The sequence below is a fragment of the Mirounga leonina genome, unplaced genomic scaffold (assembly GCF_011800145.1).
Source record: "Mirounga leonina isolate KUSES-001 unplaced genomic scaffold, KU_Mleo_1.0 Mir_168, whole genome shotgun sequence".
NCBI classification, from domain to species: domain Eukaryota; kingdom Metazoa; phylum Chordata; class Mammalia; order Carnivora; family Phocidae; genus Mirounga; species Mirounga leonina.
Genome location: NW_023270426.1, coordinates 13,544,632 through 13,567,060, shown reverse-complemented (window position 1 = coordinate 13,567,060; position 22,429 = coordinate 13,544,632). Strand labels below are relative to the sequence as shown.

At 43.3% G+C, this 22,429-nt stretch overlaps 1 protein-coding gene across 1 annotated transcript in view; it reads left to right on the top strand.

Moving 5' to 3' along the window:
• FBN2 (fibrillin 2) overlaps positions 1–21,788 on the top strand; it is a 261,369-nt gene extending 239,581 nt beyond the window's left edge. Inside the window, exons 56-65 of the mRNA XM_035014042.1 lie at positions 1,393–1,518; positions 3,092–3,298; positions 4,334–4,459; positions 6,098–6,220; positions 7,576–7,692; positions 8,721–8,849; positions 10,552–10,671; positions 15,810–16,041; positions 17,125–17,296; positions 19,848–21,788. Coding sequence (XP_034869933.1) covers positions 1,393–1,518; positions 3,092–3,298; positions 4,334–4,459; positions 6,098–6,220; positions 7,576–7,692; positions 8,721–8,849; positions 10,552–10,671; positions 15,810–16,041; positions 17,125–17,296; positions 19,848–20,222 — 1,727 coding nt within the window. The 3' untranslated portion in view covers positions 20,223–21,788. The remainder of the gene's footprint in view (positions 1–1,392; positions 1,519–3,091; positions 3,299–4,333; positions 4,460–6,097; positions 6,221–7,575; positions 7,693–8,720; positions 8,850–10,551; positions 10,672–15,809; positions 16,042–17,124; positions 17,297–19,847) is intronic.
• Positions 21,789–22,429: the final 641 nt, after the last annotated feature.

Below are 22,429 nucleotides of genomic sequence, written 5' to 3'. Positions count from 1 at the left end.
GGGAGTTGACCTATTTTTATTGATTTTGAGAGGGGTTCTCTGTGCTTCCTGGATTTTCATGCCTGTTTCTTTCCCCAAATTAGGGAAGTTCTCTGCTATAATTTGCTCCATTATACCTTCTGCCCCTCTCTCTCTTTCTTCTTCTTCTGGGATCCCAATTATTCTAACGTTGTTTCGTCTTATGGTATCGCTTATCTCTCGAATTCTGCCCTCATGATCTAGTAGTTGTTTATCTCTCTTTTTCTCAGCTTCTTTATTTTCCAGCATTTCATCTTCTATATTACTGATTCTCTCTTCTGCCTCATTTATTCTAGCAGTTAGCGCCCCCATTTTTTATTGCACCTCATTAATAGCCTTTTTGATTTCTACTTGGTTGGATTTTAGCTCTTTTACTTCTCCAGAAAGAGTTTCTCTAATAACTTCCATATTTTTTTCAAGCCCAGCTAGTATCTTTAAAGTGATGATTCTGAACTCTAGATCTGACATCGTACTAATGTCCGTATTGAGTAGGTCCCTGGCAGTCGGTACTGCCTCTTGTTCTTTTTGTTGAGGTGATTTTTTCCGTCTCGTCATTTTGTGCAGAGGAGAATAGATTAATGAGAGAACAAAATGCTAGCAGAGTAACCACGTCCCCAGAAAATATACTCTAAACAAATCAGAAAAGACCTTCCAGAAAGTGGTCGCTTTTCTGATGAGAGAGTTGTTGTTCTTCTTTTCTTCGATATCCTGTTGGGTTTGTAGGTGTTCAGAATGGTTTGATCCCTATCCAGCTGAATTCCTGAGAGGAGACGAAATCCAGGTCTCCTACTCCTCCGCCATCTTGCTCCCAGTCCAAAGGAGATTTTAATAAAGCAGTTTTGCTCTAATTTATCATAAACCAAAAGAGCAGTACTACCTAAATTCCTTCTACCATTAGTGGCCCTCATACACCGTACTACTGTGATTTTACTCAAAGCTAGGTCTGGAAGCTTGCCCTTCATCCCTGCCTGTGTGGCTTTAACCCTACTCTCTTCTCCTCCCTAACACCTCCCCCTGCTCTGCTCCCAGCCTCTCTCTCCTGTCATGTAACCAGCACCCTCTTCCCCACAGTTCTTTCCCACCTAGTCTGGTGTCGCAGGGCGAGTTTATGTCTTGTGGAGGCCAGTTGTCATCAACCACCACCCCTTCCCCACGAGGGGTGGGGAGGGAAAAAGAAAGAAAAAACTTAGTTAAGAAAGAACCCACCTGGAAGGATGAAGTTAAAAATAAATCCATATTCACATATGACTGGTTTTTACCCCATCATAGTATCTTGGCGAGGAAGTTTTAAACAAGATATAACCCACTCGAGGACAATTTGAAAATAGTAATTTTACAGTCTGCTCATTATTCACCCTGTTTGTTTTCCCGAAGATGAAAATGAATGCAGAACCAAGCCAGGAATTTGTGAAAATGGGCGTTGTGTGAACACTATCGGGAGCTATAGATGTGAGTGTAATGAAGGATTTCAGTCAAGTTCCTCAGGTACCGAATGCCTTGGTAAGTGACACCTGAGCATATTTTACCTGGTAAATAAAACATCTGTTTTATGATGTCATCACAGAAGAGCTCTACATACATATTCTTGTCTGCTAAAAAATCCTCCAATCTGAGTAATCCATGTACTTCTTCCTAAAGGTACACATCTATTAAAATGATGTATTTCTGTGCATGTGAGTTGTATGCACATCTATGTGTAATGTAAATAGCCCTCTTAAATAGTCTTTCCAAAATTAAGATTAATTAAGCTCTACGGAAAATGTGACTTTAGTAAAACTTACATCAGGAGATGATTTAATTCCAAAAGAAAATATTTGCTTGTGAGGTAAGCTTTGCCGTATTAGAAATATTAAATGCCATATTTCAAAAATGCAATGAAGTCTAATTTTTATTTTATGGTACAGAAAAATGTTTTACAAAATATTTTCCTATGGAAAATATGAATCTCAGACATTATGTTGTATTTTAATGCTAAAATACATACATTATAAACCATTTCAGTTAATTATGAGCAGGTGTAAAAGTATGGAGTAGTAAAATTTAAGGCAAACAGAGAAATAAGAGCACTCATCACTTGATCTGATATAAAAACAGCATGTTTCAGCTGTATCAGATTTTTCTCCAAATGATGTCATTGCATTATATCCTAGGAAATTGTTAGTCAAGAAAATAAATTTTATTTGCTGATGTCTTCAATCCAGACCCTTACTAACCACCATCTTTCTGGCAATAGAAAAGATAGCATACAAATTATAATGTACTTCTCTGTTCGTATTATTAAGGTTTCACTAGGATGGTTCATAAAACCATATTAAAGATTTATTTGCCTATTTACATCAGAGGAATTCCTTTATTTATACTAAAAAAAAAAAAAATCTGTTCAGTCCAAATGTTTGAACACTCTCTTAGATGCAGAAAAGCTGAGATTGGATTGAATATGTACCAAGATGGTAACATCATCCAGGATTTACTTTTCAAAAACAAGTCCTGATACTCATTTGCTTATTTAAAGGGAAATAATTTGGGATGGCTGGGTGGCTCAGTCGGTTAAGCATCTGCCTTCAGCTCAGGTCATGATCCCGGGGTCCTGGGATCGAGCCCCGCATCGGGCTCCCTGCTCGGCGGGGAGCCTGCTCCTCCCTCTCCCTCTGCCCCTCTCCCCTGCTCGTGTGCTCTCTCTCTCTCCCTTGACAAATAAATAAAATGTTTAAAGATAAATAAATAAAAGGAAATAATGTCACTTCATTTTCCTTTTATTTGTGTTCTACAGGAATGGTAGTATACTATCAGTTAGCTGTTGATGGGTTGAAGAAAAACAAATCTATTTCCTAAGCATCATATCACTGTTTGTCAAATTTAATAAATTGTAGTAAAAGAGCACACCGCAGACTCCCTTCTCCCAACAACTTTATAATCGTGAAGCTTTCTGAAGCAGGGTGGCTGTTCACAGAGAAGAATATTTACCTTTGAAAAAGTTTGTGCCGGGAAGAAGAACACTGACTGTCCTATCGTATATGAAGACCAGGTGTCAGTTCCATGTCAATGAGGCTCATTACCCACATTGTTATTTCAGACACCCGACAGGGACTCTGCTTTGCGGAGGTGTTGCAGACGATGTGCCAGATGGCGTCGAGCAGCCGCAATCTGGTCACAAAGTCCGAGTGCTGCTGTGACGGGGGGCGGGGCTGGGGGCACCAGTGTGAGCTTTGCCCGCTTCCCGGAACGACCCAGTACAAAAAGATATGTCCTCACGGCCCTGGATACACCACCGATGGACGAGGTGAGGAGCTGAGCAAAAGTCACGCACATTTTCGATGCGGTGAACGTTAATGCAGATTAATTTGAAGGAAAAGTGAAAAAGCGATATAATGGCTAAAATATTTATATGTATACGTGTTTGTATATGCTTTTTGCCAATGATTAAGAGACTTGAAAAGATGTAATCTTCATACCGAATCTAAGAGGTAGAATTTATTAGGAAACTAAAGCATGACGCTTAGGTAACGATAAGTAATTTTCTTGAGATAACACCCTTTCTGAGGGGTTTAAGAACATACCTGTCTAGCCCCAAAGGCCATGTCTGTAACCTCCAAACTATATTTGCTTTATTTAAATAAGTGTTTATTTGAGTGTGCCCAAGGACGCAGTCTGTTTGCTATGAACGTATTTACAAACCAGCATGTCTCATAATTGGTTAGTGGCTTCCAGTTGTTTTTTTTTTCCCCCTGAGACCACTCCTCATTTAAGGAGTTTATATCTAGAGGCTCCAACTTGGGAGATCATTCTAGCCTCTGATCCATTATTCCTCTTTGTGTCCACTTTTTTTGTACAACCACCTGATAGACCAGAGCCCTGAAAAAATACCATTTTCTTCTATTACGGTACACACTGTTGGTCCTGGGCCCGATTACTCTGCTCATGAAGCCCTTTCTTCAGAGTCTAATCCAAGTGTGGACGTGAGGTCCAGGCGTGGGAAATCACCACAAATCCCAGATTAGTTGGACTTCAGAGAGATAGCTTTCTACATCCCGCCAAAATAATTCATACTTAGTTTGCAAAATGAGTACACTGAAGCAGGGCTTTCAACAGAGCCTCCCATTTATGGACCTCTTCCAATCCCGTCAGAATATTCTTTCCCTTCCGTGTTGCCATTCAGCGGAGTGATGAAGAGGTACTCCAGCGCTGCTGTGAATGCTGGTTGCTCATTATTTCACGTCCGTCCCTTCGTTTCTCTTAGCTTCTCACCAGTTTTATCCCTGCATATATATTAACTTGTGTGTTTGTTTTTATTTGGGGTTTTCTTTTTCGCCCACAGATATTGATGAGTGTAAGGTGATGCCAAACCTCTGCACCCACGGTCAGTGCATCAATACCATGGGCTCATTCCGATGCTTCTGCAAGGTTGGCTACACGACAGACATCAGTGGCACCTCGTGTGTAGGTAAGGCGCGGGTCCCTACGTCTGGGCGGTGGCCAACGACCGTTTCCTACGAGTCACTGGGGCATGCGGGAGCTTTCCTGCGGGGCATTGCAGTGTACCTTTTATGCAGTCATGTCATTCCTTTCAGGAATGCAGCTCCTGGATAGCACAGTAGTTGTCCTTGTCCAATAATGTGGGACACAGAACTGTTCAGTTCATCAGAAGTGTTTAGTCGGGGAGCATAAAAACTGTAAAATATTCTTTCACCATTTTATATTTTAATTTAAAATTATAAGTGCCCCTTCGTGTGTCAGTCTCTTGTTGAAAGAAGAGGGCTTCTGACGGTGAGCCTGTGTGTGAGCGTATGTAGGGAGAGCGCTTTGTGCTTGTTTCTCATTGCTGGTTTTTTGCATAAAATATACGAATGAAGCCTCATGTAAAATTTGCAGTTGCAAAGCAGTGTCAGGACAGAATCCTTCTACATTTTTACAATCTCTTTTTCTAATTTAGTTTCTTACGGTCTCACCCCCATCATTCTGTACCAGTTGAGGGCAGGGGGTGGGGGGCTGGCCTCTAATGAGTCTTTCCAAAGCATGTGACTTAGTTTTCATTGAAGAAAAAAAAAAGTGTCTCTTCTCCTCCATATTTAATCAACTTGCATGATAGTCCATTAAAGCACCTATTTTACTAACAAACACACCTGGCATGAAAAGGTTCAGAAAAACCAAACTGACCCTTAGTAAGCATTTGACTCACTTGGTTGGGCATGGGAGTCCTTGAGAACAGCCACTCATCACCAGCTTCCGGCGTTCTCGAAAATGGGCGTGACTTTTGCTCAGTGTGTTTTACGAGGAAAAGGAGATTGTTTGCTGTCCATCAGTCCTAGCAGAAGAGAGCTAGCATGTTCAAGGGAGGACGATTTCGGGAGGGTTGTTTTGGTTCAGGATGTGAGCAGGGTGTGTAGAACCTTTAAGGCACAGTGCTGTGTGCTGGGGGCTGTACCATCCCTGGGCCAAAAGAAAAGAGGGAGAGGGTATTGAACCCTGCAAGGACAAAGCTGGGCACCGAGGGCTGCTTTGAAAGGCGCTGTGACCTCTGATCCAGTGACTCAGAGACTGAGCCATCTTGCAGGGAGGGAGCGGAAGGAAGTAAGGACCAGATGGAAGACAGAGGGCAGGAGAGCCTGCCGACCCGTGTGTGTGCAGTCGAGCTGCCCGGCCCGGGAGCAGCGTGGGCCTGACTTGGGCACGGCAAGCCTGTGGGACCCCACGGTGCTCGGCGGGTCAGCTCACAGTTTCAGAGAACGTCTCCCAGAGCCATGTGTCAGAAGAAAGAAACTCCTACTTTTAAGAGAATGATCCTCGAGCTGTAAACCAAAGTACATAGATCTAAAGAATGCAGTGGATTTTTTTTTTTTTTTTTTTGGCCCCCAGACAATTGTCTAGATAGTACATGTATCCCAAGAACCATAGATTGATCTACAAAGTAAACGAGTATGTTACTGTCGAGAAAACTGTGCATCATTTTCCCCTGGCTGGCTGTTTTTTCCATTTTAAGTTGAAGTGGGAAGGAAAAAGATGAAGTAAGAACACGGAGGGAGGAAAGAGGCCGGTGGTTTCTTGAAACCGAGAATGTAATCCTGACATCCCTTTCACTTAGATCTTGATGAATGTTCCCAGTCCCCGAAACCATGCAACTTCATCTGCAAGAACACTGAGGGGAGTTACCAGTGCTCCTGTCCTCGGGGCTACGTCCTGCAAGAGGATGGAAAGACGTGCAAAGGTGAGGGAGGCGTCTCTGGCATTTCTGACCCTCGTGTCTCACTCCTTGCACATCCAAATTCATCTAGCCAGCCACCCTTCCACCTGCATCGCCGTCATTAAAGCACACCTTCCTAGTGACCCCTTGATCATTCACAGACAGTTCTACCAGAGGACACGTGGTAGGAGACAGAATGAAAGCCCAGATTACAGCTGTTTGCTTCCTATATAGCAAACCGCACAAATTGATAATTAAGTGAAATTAAAACAAAAAAAAATGTTAGTGAGGGAAGAGATTGAAACAAATAACTAAAATAAGATTTACTTTGCTGCTTATCTAAGATTTTATTTCCTCTCGACTGTATTACACATTTAGTGCAGATGATTGAAAATGAATGGATGAATTTCACTTTTTTGCATGGGTAGTATTAAAAGTAATTATCAAACTAAGTTAGACAATGACTATAGCTTCAGGGCTTTGCTCGTGCATTCAGTTTTATCGTAAACCTCACCCGAATGAAATGAATAGATTGAGAAGATCCCTGTCTAGCTAAATGTTTGAAATACAGGTTATTCTTAAGAAGACAAAGTTGTATTTCCAAGGAATACCAAATAATAATAATAATAATAATAATTATAGCAAGCAGTACTGTTCTCTTGGATCTATTTAGTGAACCGTTATGAGTCGGTTTAATTTTGCATGTTGCTGTGAGGGCAAACAGTGTGTGTTTATTAAGCTTTAAAATAATGAATTAGTGTTATGTGCATCTTATATTGCTTTCTACATTTACTTAAATATATTGTCCCATATTAAGTTTTACTCTAACCAAAATCACACTTCAAGTTTTCTGTCGGTATAGTCCAAATATAAATTTGTTTATGACCAGCATTATAGACGCTGTATTTTTGCTTCCTCTGGTGTTTATGACGCTGTGTTCATTTGGATCCTGAGAGCTGGACTCAGGGCTTATTTTCAGGCCTTCCATCCATTCCCAGCTTCTGTTTTATTTTTATTTAATCTCCCCCCCACCCCCTTAAGAGGAATAAGTGACCAGCCATATACTAAACTCTGCACGAAATGCAAGAAGTAGAACCTTGGGGGTACTCACTTGGAGAAGAGTTCACGGAAACCACTGTGACTCATCCATTCAGTTTCTTATTTTAAGAAAACTTTGTGTTACGTGTCACCTTAGCCGTCCTATCAGAGTAGCCTGTACAGCTCGCCCTATGCGTATGGAAGCCTGTGAAGCTTCCAGCGGGGCTCTAGACAAAATACGCCCGGGTCGAACGTGTCCACCACGTCCCGTGGCTTCCTGGGAAGGGATGCGGAGCCAGGTAACTGGGCGCCGGTTTTCACTGGCTTCTCTTTCACCTCAGACCTCGATGAGTGTCAGACCAAACAGCACAATTGCCAGTTCCTGTGTGTCAACACGCTGGGAGGCTTTACCTGTAGATGTCCGCCGGGCTTCACACAGCACCACACGGCCTGCGTCGGTACGACACGACTCCGCGGGGGAGGCTCTGCTGATTGCGGGTCGATGCGTAAGGAGTGTACCTAACAATGGCAGAATATTGAATGGCTCCGTACTTACGTTTAGAGCCGACATGTCGTAATTCCTGGTCGGGAAATGTTGCTAATAATGTGTTTTTTCACAAGAACAGTATCCAAGGGAAAAAATAAATAAGGTCCAGGCACGTGCACAGTAGGTGTATTCCGAACAGGACCTTTAGGTTGCATTCTAAACATAACCACGTACGTTCAGACTGACTATGAATAAAGGCTCATTGTGATTTAGAACATGCTAAGGGACGGGCGCCTGGGTGGCTCAGTCGGTTAAGCGACTGCCTTCGGCTCAGGTCATGATCCTGGAGTCCCGGCATCGAGTCCCACATCGGGCTCCCTGCTCGGCGGGGAGCCTGCTTCCCCCTCTGACCCTCCTCCCTCTCATGCTCTCTGTCTCTCATTCTCTCTCTCTCAAATAAATAAAATCTTTAAAAAAAAAAAAAAAGAACATGCTAAGGGACATGGTGGGTTCTTTTATGTTAGAAGACACACGTGTGTGTTGAGAGTTTCAGTCTGCATTATCAAAAACCATGTACTCAGTTGACCCAAGGTATGCTTTAATTTCACCTCTCGGGGCACCTGGGTGGCTCAGCTGGTTAAGCATCCGCCTTCGGCTCAGGTCATGATCCCAGAGTCCTGGGATCGAGCCCCGCATTGGGCTTCCTGCTCAGCGGGGAGCCTGCTTCTCTCTCTCTCCCTCTGCCCCTCCCCACTGCTCATTCTCTCTCTCTCTCTCTCAAATAAATATCTAAAAAAAAAAAAAAAATCTCACCTCTCTGGAAATACCCCTTTTCTTGCCCCTTTTGCCTCTAACCTGACAGTGAATGCTGGCATACGTTTCCCCCAAGTTTTCACATCTTAAACTTAGGCTTTCATGCCTCACTTTTCACTTCGTGTAGTGAAATCTGAGTCATGTAATGACTGGGAAGCTTGACACCCCTCCTTCCTGCTTTGCTAGACAACAATGAATGTGGGTCTCAGCCTTCACTCTGTGGAGCAAAAGGAATCTGTCAGAACACGCCTGGAAGTTTCAGCTGCGAATGCCAAAGAGGGTTCTCTCTTGATGCCACTGGACTAAACTGTGAAGGTGAGTTTATTTGCTAAAAAATCCTTAATCTAATACAGCAAACTATTTTAGCTTCCAGGCCACTAAATAGAGAAATGAGATCATCTCAAAAGGAAAAAAGTGTTTAACAACATAGAACTCGGCAGTTGATTTTCGTTCATACGTTTTCACGTATCATTTTGGGGGCAGAGGAAGACTTTAATGTGACAGAACAAAAATTCTAAATGAATTGGTTTTTAAAGTAACTGGAGTCTTTACCTAATTACTGATCTAAAAACAAAAAAAAACGACTGAAAAGGAATTCTGTAACTAATATGGTATACAGTAGTGTACAAATATATCAGAAAAAAATGGATTTTTGTTTCATGATAACTAAATGTGTGAAAGTTAAGTGTAAGAAAAGAAACAATTAATTATCAAAGGGAATTGTAAAATATATGAAAAGCACTGGGGAAAGTGATGGCTATTTCCATTTTATTTTTCTGAAACTCCTCTTATTCTCTCTTCTGTAAAATGGGCATTTTCTATCAAGCCACCTGCCCCCCCACAATAGGTATTTCCTGTAAAGTCCAAAGAAACATTTAACTGGGAATAAAATAAGAATCTGTCTCTACTCAACAAAATATTATACTGCTCTCCAGTATTTCCACCTCAAGGGCTAAATGTAGTAGAATTGGTATCTTTTACAAAACACACATGCCAGAAATTAGAAGATGGTATACATCCCCTTATATTTGTATAAACTCTTGCAATTTAAGTCTTTATTGATTTTAGTCCCCCTTTGTTATTCTTAGAAATGTATGGTTCTGGATTCTGGAAAATATATTCAGAGTTTTTAATATACTCTTTATAAGAAGTATAAGACATACAGAAATCTAATTTGTAGCTAGGAAAAATTCAGTTTTGAGGATTTCCATTTTAACATTTTATATTTGAAGTCACTGAAACTTTTAAAGTATTCTGTATATACAGCTGCTTGCCACGTGTAAGTTCAGCCTGTGATCATCCACATAAGATACCATTTATTAATTAGGCATGTAAGTTTGTTATACACACATCAAACATGCCAATTTTATTTCACTCTCTATGGGTCGATTTCAAGCCTCAGTTGTCATTCCAAAAGAGTATGCATGTATGGACCAGGAAGTTATTCCATCTGTTGTAATAATACCACATCATATCTAAAAATAACATATACTTAAATTTTGCATCCAATTAATGTCAAATGGTAATAAAAACTTCTGTGTGCAAAACAATTATACTTTTCAGGTATCTCTGTAGCGCTTGTATCCTCCCAAACATGAGGATTTTATTTTTTTAAGATTTATTTATTTATTTATTTATTTTAGAGAGAGCGCATGAGCGGGCGCGTCGGCTCTTGGTTTTGGCTTAGGTTGTGATCTCAGGGTTGTGAGATGGAGCCCCACGTCAGGCTCCATGCTCAGCGGGATGTCTGCTTGGGATTCTGTCTCCTTGTCCCTCCGCCCCTCCCCGCCTCTCTCAGATAAATAAATCTTAAAAAAAAAAAAAAAAAAATAGCATAAGGTGGGTCCTCAGAACCATTCTTTGTATCGCTGCTAATAACCCCGTGACTTGGGAGAAGTCACAGCCTGTCTTTTTTATTAGTTCCCCCGAGAATAGTTCACCCAGGTTGCGTTTGGAGTGCGTTTAAGGACAGTAGAGGAAAGGGTGCATCAGTATCATGCCGAGATTGTTTTTGCAGACGTGGATGAATGTGATGGAAACCACAGGTGCCAACACGGCTGCCAGAACATCCTGGGAGGCTACAGGTGCGGCTGCCCCCAGGGGTATATTCAGCACTACCAGTGGAATCAATGTGTTGGTGAGTCCGCGCTTGTTACATAGCATCTGCTTTTCTTAACCTTAAAGTAGCTTTGCGTAACGTGGACAAATGAGAAAGGCCGATGTTTCAGTGTGGGCTTTGAAGCCTAGCACTTGAACACCAGTCCTTTGGACGGGCGCATGGGGTTCCTGACACTAGTCTACTTGTGTATGTTTGAAAATACCTGGAATAAAAATGTTGTTTTAAGTACCCAGAAGGTAACTCAACTCGAGCGTTTATAATTTTAATTTTCTACTAGATGTTAAGTTAAACTTTCTGAAGACGGTGCCAAGATGCATCGTCTTCCTTTGCCAAGGTCAGGGGCTTTTCATCATTACTTTCTTAACTTTAGATTTGGGGTTGAAGAATTGCCCATCCATCTCCCTCATATAAATCTAAATGAATTCAGATCAGCTTAATAAGGGCCGTCCATCTGTGCTTTCCAGTTACACAGATTTAATGAAGAAGAAGGTTAAGTATTTGAAGGTAGACGAAGTACCTAGTTACAGGTAATTCTGTTGAGTTGAATTTGTCTCCAGACAAAAGTGTTTGTAAAATAAATAAAGTCTGTAGGCCCTCAGCCCTGGTTCCTGGCATTGATAATAGTCAATGGAAACTCTCCTTTTAAGGAGAGACTGATCAAAGAGAACATTATTCTGTGCTTGAATAGCCAGCTGATTTACTTAACAGAGGCCTAATTTCTTGGCTCCATCTGAATGCACTTCATGGACATGCCATCCAACACGTTGTGACATCAGATGCCCACACGGCTGAGCCTGAAGGGGGGGCAGTGGTCCTGCGGGGAGCCAGCAAGGGATTTCCTGTACCTCTGCAGTGATTTCAGTTACCCCACGTGTTTCCCAAATATTTCACTGTGAGCATCCACTTGATAAATTAATCTGATTTTATCCTTTGTGGTCTCCTCAAAAGAAATCTCTAATGACAGTTTAGTGAATTGAGAAGAGAAAATCAAGATGAATGTCAGAGGGAAGCCAACTTGGTAAAAGTCACAGAGATGCTGTGGTCTTGTGCGAGGCCAAAGAGATGCTCTGTCAGCCCACGAAGAGACGCTCTTGTGCAGGGAAATGCAGAAACCGTTCGTGGTGTAGAAGTTATGGACAGAGTTACCTAGGATTATCAAAATGATGAGTTAGGCAGGCAGTCAAAATGATTTCATAAGTTTACTTCTTTTTCTCTACACACACACACGCGTGCGTGCGCACGCGCTACCCAAGTCCTTATGCCCTGACTGATTTATAAACAAGGCAAGGTACAGGCGTGCTCTTCAGAATATAGAGAACAGTACGTTTGTAGAGCTGTTAAAACAGTTTAAAATAATTCTGTTGCTTTGTTTACTAAATCAAGTGGAGGGTCTCATATTTTACAAATAACATGGACTTCTTGGTTAATTAGGTGGATCTTAAGGCAAAAGAATGATCTTCTAATATTTCATAGGTGGGGGCTTATTAAATAGAATTCTCATTTTTAAATTGATCCTAAGTATAAATAAGAGCACATATCATCTCACATTTCAGGTTTTTTAAGTCTTCTGAAGCCTCTGCCTGTAAACATCTAGTGCAAAAATATCTGTATAGTTTTTCACTAAATTGGTCTGACTTTAAAGTCAAGGCTATATGGTACATCCTAATTCCCCTTTGGGGGATTCTCGGAGGGGGCACAGTCACCCCACAGCAGCTCACCCAGTGTAACAGCCGGGATTTATTTGGAAAGGTTCTGGATTCGTCCGTGCAGGGTTGAGGAATCTAGCTGGTCCCTACTTTAATTGCTGACTTCCTTGCTTTGAATCCACATAATTCCAGTTGGAATTCTAACCCAAATACATGACAGGGATAGAATTAAACAAACCATCTGGAACTAGTAAGAGCAACAAGTTATCAAAAGAATAAGAATTATGACAAAAGTGCACATTGAAAGGCCACAAATTATTTTTATCTGTTACTGCGTGTGTATCATTGGTCATTTCATATGATCAAGGGGGGAAATGCAAAATGAACTATTTCAGATTTATCTGGATTCTCTGAGTAAATGGACAAAACTGTTCAGAGTCAATGCATCAGATAATTTAAGTAATATTAAATGATTAGTGCTACTGCATTTTTGAAATGTGGACTTTTAACATTACTAATACTACTGCCAACTTAAGGAAAATGACAGTTTTTTTGTGTTAATACTGAGAAAGGGTTTTTGAAATTCAAATGAATACTTGAAGATATTTCCAGTCACTTGTCAGAGAACTTCTGTATAACATTCTGGTACATAGACTCTACAGTTTCTCCGGTGTTTACAAGCATTATAATTATTCAAAATCAAAAATAATTGAGTATTAACCTTTGATTATGAAGAAAAATTATGTATCAGTGAAGTTTTTGGTTATGGAGTGTTCACTAACTTCCAGTTGCTTCTGTGCTCACTTCAAAATAATTTGAACACAGCTTTGTGACGCATGAGTCAGCTCCACATGAACGTATTTTCAAAGTGAGATGACCTGAGTCCATAAAAATACACCAACAATGTACATTTGTGACATACAAATATATGAAGTATATCATGGTGCTTACAAAAACATTACATATTTTTAAATGTTCTTGTCAGTAGTATGTAAATGCCACTTATTTTTTTTTTTAAAGATTTTATTTATTTATTTGAAAGAGAGAATGAGATAGAGAGAGCATGAGAGGGGGGAGGGTCAGAGGGAGAAGCAGACTCCCTGCTGAGCAGGGAGCCCGATGCGGGACTCGATCCCGGGACTCCGGGATCATGACCTGAGCCGAAGGCAGTTGCTTAACCGACTGAGCCACCCAGGCGCCCATGTAAATGCCACTTAATTAATTGGTTTTGCCCGATGATTTTCCCAACTAACACAATGTCTAATACTATATTCATAGCAGGATTGTTTTGTTAAGTTATAACCTAATCTACATTCTCTGTTACGGGAGAAATACTGATATAAAGGTCAGAGTTAATGATGAGAGCAGAGAAGCCTCTGTGGCAGAATGCCAAGTCTTTTGTGTTTAGAAATAAAATGAAGACTGAGCACTTGGACCTGTTGGGTAATCATCACAGGTTTTATATCCAGAATTCTCTGTTCGTTGGCCTGACTTAATTCTGAAACTATCATCATGACACAAAAGTTGCCTCATAGTATCTGCCCTTTCAGTAGTAACCTGTGTGCTGAACTTAATGAAGTCAGGTTTCCTGTCCGGGAGGCCTTGGCAGCACGGGGACCCCACCTGCATCCTCCGTAAGCTCACGGAGCTCCTGCAGATACGCACTCGCCTCTCGCCGTCATGTCACCTCCTTACACACGGGCCACTTGCCCACGTGGGCTGAAACATAAACTTGTCACAGATTAGGTCAGCAGACACACTGTGTTCCAGGGGAGTCGCAGGGATCAGAAAGAATTCCACGGAACAGATGTGACTTGTGCCCGGGGTGAAATGTGGATACGATAAAGCCCAAAGGAGCCAAGCCACGTGCTCTGTATCGACCAGACAGCTGAAAGCAAAATTCTTATCTCCAAAGTTAAAAGCACAATCCGGCTTTGATTTGGTAAAAATAAGAGCAACTGAAAGTATAACCTATAATTATCCTGCAGTCAGGAATTTACAGTGTAAGGTTAGTTATTAAACAAGTAAAACCTATATCAGCTGATGGCCGGATGCAAACCTCTCTCAGAAGACACGGTCTGCACCTAATGGGTTCTCAAGTAGTTAAAAGCATACTAGATTTTTGGTTCAGTAGATCCAGTTAAATGTTTCTTTCAATTATTTTAAATCCGATTATTTAAATGTTTATATGTATTTCCGAGCCCCCCATATAGAATGAATTTGGGAATTGCTGGGAGAATATACGTGTACCCAGATACAGTGTTTTAGTTTTGTTTTAAATTGGGACGGAATTCACATACCCCAAAATTCATGATTTCCAAATGCGTACAGTTCAGTGGTGTTTAGTATATTCTCACCAGAGTTTGCAACCATCACCACCACATTTTTATTGCTCCAGAAAGAAACTCCGTACCCATGAGCAGACATCTCCATTTCTCCCTCCCTGCAGCCCCTGGAAACTAGTAATCTACTTTCTAGCTCCATGGATCTGAGATTCAGGCTTTTGAAGTCATCTTTGGTTCAGAGAATAAAAGAGTTATTCAGTAGACAGACTGCAAGTGTCCGTCCCCAAGGGCTGCCATCGTATTGAGAAACAGCACAAACAGAAGATAGAAAGGGGTAGGGCACGGCTTTTTTAAAGCCGTAATTTAGGCAGATTTGTTGGGTTTTGGTGTTTTGGTGTTTCGGTTTCGTTTCTGGTTTTTGTTTTTGTCTTTTGTTTACTTTTATATGCTTTTGCCAATCAGCCATCAGAGCAAACCTATAATGGTTTCAGAAGTATTTCCCTATAAAACCGTCAAGACTTTATATATATACAATGGAATATTATGCAGCCATCAAAAGGAATGAGATCTTGCCATTTGCAATGACGTGGATGGAACTGGAGGGTATTATGTTGAGTGAAATAAGTCAAAAAGAGAAAGACATGTATCATATGAACTCACTGATATGAGGAATTCTTAATCACAGGAATCAAACTGAGGGTTGCTGGAATGGGGAGTGGGGTGGGAGGGATGGGGTGACTGGGTGATAGACACTGGGGAGGGTGTGTGCTCTGGTAAGCGCTGTGAATTGTGCAAGACTGTTGAATCTCAGATCTGTACCTCTGAAACAAATAATGCAATATATGTTAAGAAAAAAAAAAAAAAGAAGAAGGTAGCAGGAGGGGAAGAATGAAGGGGGGGAAATCGGAGGGGTAGACGAACCATGAGAGACGATGGACTCTGAACAACAAACTGAGGATTCTAGAGGGGAGGGGGGTGGGAGGATGGGTTAGCCTGGTGGTGGGTATTGAGGAGGGCACATTCTGCATGGAGCACTGGGTGTTATGCACAAACAATGAATCATGGAACACTTCATCTAAAACTAATGATGTAATGTATGGGGCTTAACATAAGAATAAAAAAATATATATAAAAAAAAAAAAAGCCGTCAAGACTTTGAGGCTCGGCCTCTTCCCCTCCCCGCCCCCTTCCCCGCACGTAAGTGTCCCTTCCTTTGTGCTCCTAGACGAGAACGAATGCTCCAACCCCAGCGCCTGCGGCTCGGCTTCCTGCTACAACACCCTGGGGGGTTACAAGTGCGTCTGCCCCTCGGGATTCTCCTTCGACCAGTTCTCCAGTGCCTGCCACGACGTCAACGAGTGCGCGTCCTCCAGGAACCCGTGCAGTTTCGGCTGCTCCAACACGGAAGGCGGCTACCTCTGCGGCTGCCCGCCGGGGTACTACCGAGTGGGGCAGGGGTAAGGCCGCCGCCGCGCTCGGGCAGGGTGAGCGGTGACGGAAAGCCCAGGAGGCCGGGCGCAGCTCAGAGGACCTAGGGTGTGGGCAGGAGCGCCGCCAGGAGGGGACGTGGGTTAGGCCCGCGCGGCAGGATCGCCTCCTCCGTGGTGACCGTAAGGCCCCCTTTTGTACAGGCAGCGCTCGCCGGCCCCTCACCAGGGCCTCAGTGGGTTCAGTCGGTCCCTCAAGGCCAGGGGCAGGCCGATGTTTAAAACTGCGGCTCCCTTGTTGTCACTGACAGCTGGCTTATAAAGTACAGGTACAAATGGCTGCGCCCGGATTTTTCTATGAATTTCGGCAAGTGCTTGCCCAGCGGTCCCCCAGGAAGGAGTCTGTCGCTGCCCCTGCCCGCCTGGTTTATACGGCACAGAGAGGATGTGCCCGGGCCCTGTGGCGCCGTCCCCCCCCGGCTGGCTCCGGCCAGCTAGCGGCCTGCATCCCGCCACCCAGAAGACGGGGACCGACGAGTCAGGCAAGGTCACCTCCCCGCAGATGAGCAGTGCAGGAGTCAGGCATTGAGGCGTGGGGACTCATCTGTCTGCCACGGCTGCCTAATCATGCTCGAAGCCAAAGCCTTGGTCCAGACCAGCGTCCTTTAGGGCCAGCTCAGGGCCTCTCACTATCCGTAACGGGAGCTCAGAAGTCTCAGCTGTAACAGCAGCGAGCTTTCGCAAGAGCATAAGCGTGGTCTTCGGGCTTTTTATAAAGCAACAGAAATTCTCTCAACAGTCCCTTTTGAAATTCATAATTTGCTTTTTCTTTACCTTCTTGGTTTAACTACACCTGAGTGCTCCAGTCTAATTAGGATTGAAAACTGGAGAAGGCTGGAGCTCACAAGAATTTTGATGTTCAGAATGAGCAAGAACCTCTTGCATTAAGTGTTGAAGGAAAGGGTTACCAAGAGTATTAGGTTTTCCTGTTTGCGAGCTTAGAGTTTACTTTGTTGGTTTCTTGTCTCTGAAAAGTCTCCGCTCTACCACTGGAAAACTATGGACACGGTTATTGGTGAAGTCTAACCATGCCTTGCTTCTCATTGCCAACAGCCACTGTGTCTCAGGAATGGGATTTAACAAAGGGCAGTACCTGTCCCTGGATGCAGAGGTTGACGAGGAAAATGCTCTGTCCCCGGAAGCATGCTATGAGTGCAAAATCAACGGCTACTCTAAGAAAGATGGCAGACAGAAGAGAAGTGTTGGGGAACCCGAACCCACTGCCGTGAGTAAACCTCGCTCTGTCCTGTCACAAGATTTTATCCGTAAGCAGGAACACATACTATGCAGTCAACTTTTATATAGGTTTCAGCCTCAGTGAAGTTAAAGTTTTCTTGTAATGTTATAACTAAATTCACAGACACAATATGGCAGACACACGTTAGTGGCATTATTAGCTCAGAACACAAGGACTAGGGGGAAAAACACTTTAAGATTCACAGTTTCAGGGACACTTGGGTGGCTCAGATGGTTGAGCGTCTGCCTTCGGCTCAGGTCATGATCCCAGAGTCCTGGGTTCGAGCCCCGTGTCAGGCTCCCTGCTCAGTGCAGAGCCCGCTTCTCCCTCTCCCACTGCCATTCCCTCCACTTGTAATCTCTGGCTCGCTCTCTCTGTCAAATAAATAAAATCTTAAAAAATAATAAAATTTTAAAAAATGATCATTGGTTTAAAAAGAAAAAAAAAAAAAGATTCACAGTTTCGGATCCGACGCTTTTGTCTTTGATTTGTGCCAGAGAAAAAAAGGTATCCATCTAGGAAATAGTGGTTTTGAAATGATTTAAAAAACAAATTATTTTGAATTTGTCCAGTTCTGTTTTATACAACTGTAGTACACTAGGCTGATTTTTTCAGTAGATAAGTCTCCTGTTCTGTGACATGCATAAGTGTTCCTTCCATAAAAAAATGTTATCTCCAGGTAAAGCGTATTGAAAGGAACTGAGATCTGATGTGCCTGCTGGTGGTGCTGTGCTGTTGATGGCATTTAACTGAGTAGTTTAAAGGAAGGACCATGACTGTGTGGTTCTGAATGTTCCCTGACCCTCCCCACTTATTACCCATGTCACATGGGGCATGTTCACTTAACGTCTCTCCACCTCAGTTTCTTCACCTGTAAAATGGGGATAAAAATGCCTGGGTGGCTCAGTTGGTTAAGTGTCTGACTCTTCATTGTAGCTCTGGGTTGTGAGTTTAAGCCCAGTTGGGCTTCCTGCTGGGCCTACTTTAAAAACAAAAAACAAAAAAAACTTGAAGGCTGACAAGAAGATTGAGTTGACACTGTGAAGTGCCTGGAGCAGTGCCTGACCTATTAGTAAATGTCACCAAGTAATACCTGGTATCCAAAGATGTTGGTGATTTTCCCAAAGATCAGGGATAGCACCACCCTCTTCATTTAACATTATTGTAAAATTCCCCTACCAAAAAAACCCCTAGGCAACAACTAACTGGCTGTGTGAGTTGGGTGACTTGCTTCAGTTTTCTGGGCCTCTGAAACTTTCCTGATCTGTAAGGCTAGATTTCTCTAGCCAAAATGTCTATGGTTCTATTTTATAATAATAAACAGGCCAGTATTAGATTTACCTTGACTGAGGTACTAACTGATATTTAAATATGGCAATTGAGATATCCATCAAGCACCTCTGACTACATCCAGAAATTTTGCTTATGAAACCTTCCCACCGTGATACTGGGGACAGGATTATGTCTGAGCCTGTGATGGGCACTTTTTTTTTTTTTAAGATTTTATTTATCTATCTATCTGTGAAAGAGAGAGAGTGTGCTCGCACAAGTGGGTGGAGGGGCAGAGGGCAAGGGAGAGACAGAATTTCAAGCAACTCCACGCCGAGCATGGAGCCCAATGCGGGGCTCAATCTCACAACCTGAACCGAAATTAAGAGACACTTAACCAACTGAGCCACCCCGGTGCCCTGTGATGGGCACTTACGTGGCAACAGAGCCAAGTTCTTAATTAAGGCATCCACTCAAAGCTTTGGATTTTTGCCTGTCTTACAAATAGCATTCTAGGGGCACCTGGGTGGTACAGTCAGTTAAGCAACTGACTCTTGGTTCCAGCTTGGGTCATGATCTCAGGGTCCTGGGATGGAGCCCCACATCCAGCTCTGTGCTCAGCATGGAGTCTGCCGCAGGACTCTCTCTCTCCCTCTCCCTTTGGCCCTCCCCCCTGCTCGCTACATAAATCTTTAAAAAAAAAATAAAGTAGCATTCTAAAACCTGCCACCCCTCTGAGCAAGCGAGACTTGGTTTATCTGGGCCTGGCCCCACTGGTTTTTTACCAAAGCTGACTCAACCCCAAGCCCAGGACTCGAGGGTCCCTCTCTGTGCCCTAATGGCTCCCAGTAAACACACTCCGCCCATGGCTGTGGGGGGCCTTACAGATCACACCAGGCCTTCAGAGTGCAGATGGCTCTGGGGACCATCCCTACTGTTGGCTAAGAGCCGCACTTCTAGTTTAGACTCCAGCCAAAAAAAAAATTATAATCATTTATTTTTTTATTAACAAGCTGGTTATTCCATAGACTTGTCAAAAATATTTTGCAATGTGAATGCTCTCTGTAGGCTCGGCCCTGTCACCTGGATCAGGTGAATGAGAGGCTGTAAAGATCTCCACAGACCACGCCCAGGGGAACTGACCTCTCCCCGCAGCTGACAGGGCCGCACAGGACCCTCCGGTGCAAACGCTTGGGGTCCGGAGAGCACACAGAGTCCTCTGCGTGTGCCTTAGAGTCTCCTCCCCCGCCCTTTCCTGCTCTTTCTCCAGGTTGAACACGTCAGCCTGGAGAGCGTCGACATGGACAGCCCCATGAGAATGAAGTTCAACCTCTCTGGCCTTGGCTCGAAGGAGCACATCCTAGAACTCATGCCCGCCATCGAGCCCCTCAACAACCACATCCGCTATGTCATCTCTCAAGGGAACGACGAGGGCATCTTCCGCATCCACCAAAGAAACGGGCTCAGCTACTTGCACACGGCCAGGAGGAAGCTCGTGCCCGGCACATACACACTGGAAATCACTAGCATCCCTCTCTACAAGAAGAAGGAGCTTAAGAAACTGGAAGACCGCAACGAGGATGACTACCTCCTAGGGGAGCTCGGGGAGGCTCTCAGAATGAGGCTGCAGATTCAGCTCTATTAAGCCCTTACAGACTTGGTCCCGGGCTCCAGTCCCTGCACAACCAGCCCGCAGCAGCCTCGGAGAAATCGGTGACTAATTGCAAAGAGGGGGGAAAAAAAAAAAAAAAGACAACTTTTGTTTCTTTCCTCCCTGTCTTCAGACTGCGGAATGTTGACCCTCACAGGGAGGGGTAACTGAGACTCTGGTGTGGCCAAAGATTTGAGTACAAAGGCAACCGTGGTTACTGTATTTTTTTTTTTATATAACTTCACTTTAAAATATATTAAAAGAAAACTAAAACTAAATGTTCAAGAGATCAGCATATGGCACTAAATGCACAAAAATAATGTGAGCTTTTTTTTTTTCTGTTAGCAGTCTGTAACACTTTGGGTATTTTGCTATAGTTGCTAATTAAAAAAAAATATAGATGTTTATTTATTTTTAATGCAGTAATATATGGAGAAATGAACAAACTATGTAAACAAAAAGGGAAACTCACTTGTTTTTCTTTAGATTTATAAATTTGAGCTTATTTCTTTTAGAGGTGCTTTTTAAAAAATCCAGTAGATTCAAGAGAGGTTTCCTTTTGGTTTTCTGCCAGGGGTCCAACTGGTACCCATCTGATGATTTTTAAAGAAAGCCTCCCAGAGCTGTAAGGGCAGCGTAGTCAATAACTTAAAAGACGGCCGAGTCATTAGATCCTTCAGAAAGGAGCTCAAACCCAGAGCAGCTCGTGGTGACGATGACGGTTCCCACCACCAGACACACCCGGCAACCACAGATGAAGCGTAACCACTGTAGCAAAATACCTTGACTGCTTGTTAGACCAGTAGCGTTGCAGGCCAAACCGTACTGTATTTCCTTCGTATAACCTCACGGAAGCACGCGTGCTCCCCACAACACCTCATTCCTACCCAGGGTGGGCCGCGCTCCTGGGGCCCCGGCGGCCGCCGAGGCGCGGCCCGGTCCTCTGCCAAGGAACGCCTGGCGTTCTGTAGTGTTTGGTGCTGTCTTAGATTAATGGTGCATTTATTATGTTCAAGCTGTTTCAGGATTGCCATATGTGCAAACAAATCATGCAGGGCAGCCGAGGAATATATGTTGTTGTCGTTGTTGTTGTTTTTTTAAATCCATTTTTTTTTTAGAATTTTCATTAATACTGTAGTTATACACCATATGCCTCGTTTTATCATAGCCTATTGTGTATGAGAGATGTTTGTACAATGAACTGATGTTTAGTTTGCTTTAGTCATTTAAAAAGATTCTGTACCAGGACGTGCTGATAGACGGACGGCCCCGCGTACTTCTCAACCCAAGAACCTGTCCCTGGACCAGTGACCAAACCTCATCTGTGAAATGGCCCAAGCACATGCAGGCTCAGGGTTGTTCCTCTCACACCTGTGCTGACCAAAGATTCATAACCAATTATATCCAGTTGGGGGTTTTGTTTTGTTTTATTTTAATACCTAAAAAAAAGAAACAGTGTAAATTTGTAATCAAGTGTTTGTGAGGAAAAGCTTATGGTTTTTGGTTTTGTTTTTGTAGGTCCCTGTATCAAATATGACACTTTTCTTGCAATAAAGCTTATTTTGGGGTAGTTGGCTGGCTGAGAGTTTGATGGGACTACAACCTCCGCCGTGTGGGTGGGAGGCGCTGGGGGCTTTGCCTCCCGAGACCCGTCTGAAAGTGCCAGAAGGAGAGCCAGGCCCGGTTACAGGAAAACGAGAGAATGCTGTCCAGTCTGTGACACAGGAGTGTTCAGGTGACAATGACAATGTAAAGTCCTCTTCAAGTAGAAGGACAGAATGAAGGCAGTAGGTCATTCCCTTCCCCACAGATTCTAGGTCGCCTTGGAGCCCCCCATGAGAATCTCTTCATGTCATCCCCACGCAGGCTCTGAGGACCTCTGTGTTAAAGTACCTCCGAGGCTTTCTTCTTTAAGGCCTTTCCTGACCTTGAGCTTTTAGGCAACAGTGCACGCTGAGCATCCCCCGGGCCAAACGCTGTCTCCCCAGCCAGAAGAATCCGAAGCTTCCTCTCTTAGAGTGCTACAGACTTCCCTCAGTGGGTAAGTGGCCAGACACGACAAGTCACCTAACTGAAACCTTTTTTTTTCCCCCTTCTGATACACTGTCGAAATGAGCACGGAAATGTCTTAGAAGTCAATTCAGGGCAAAGTTTGAGAATCCGTGTGCTCAACTTTCTCATCCGAGGGATGAGAAAACAAG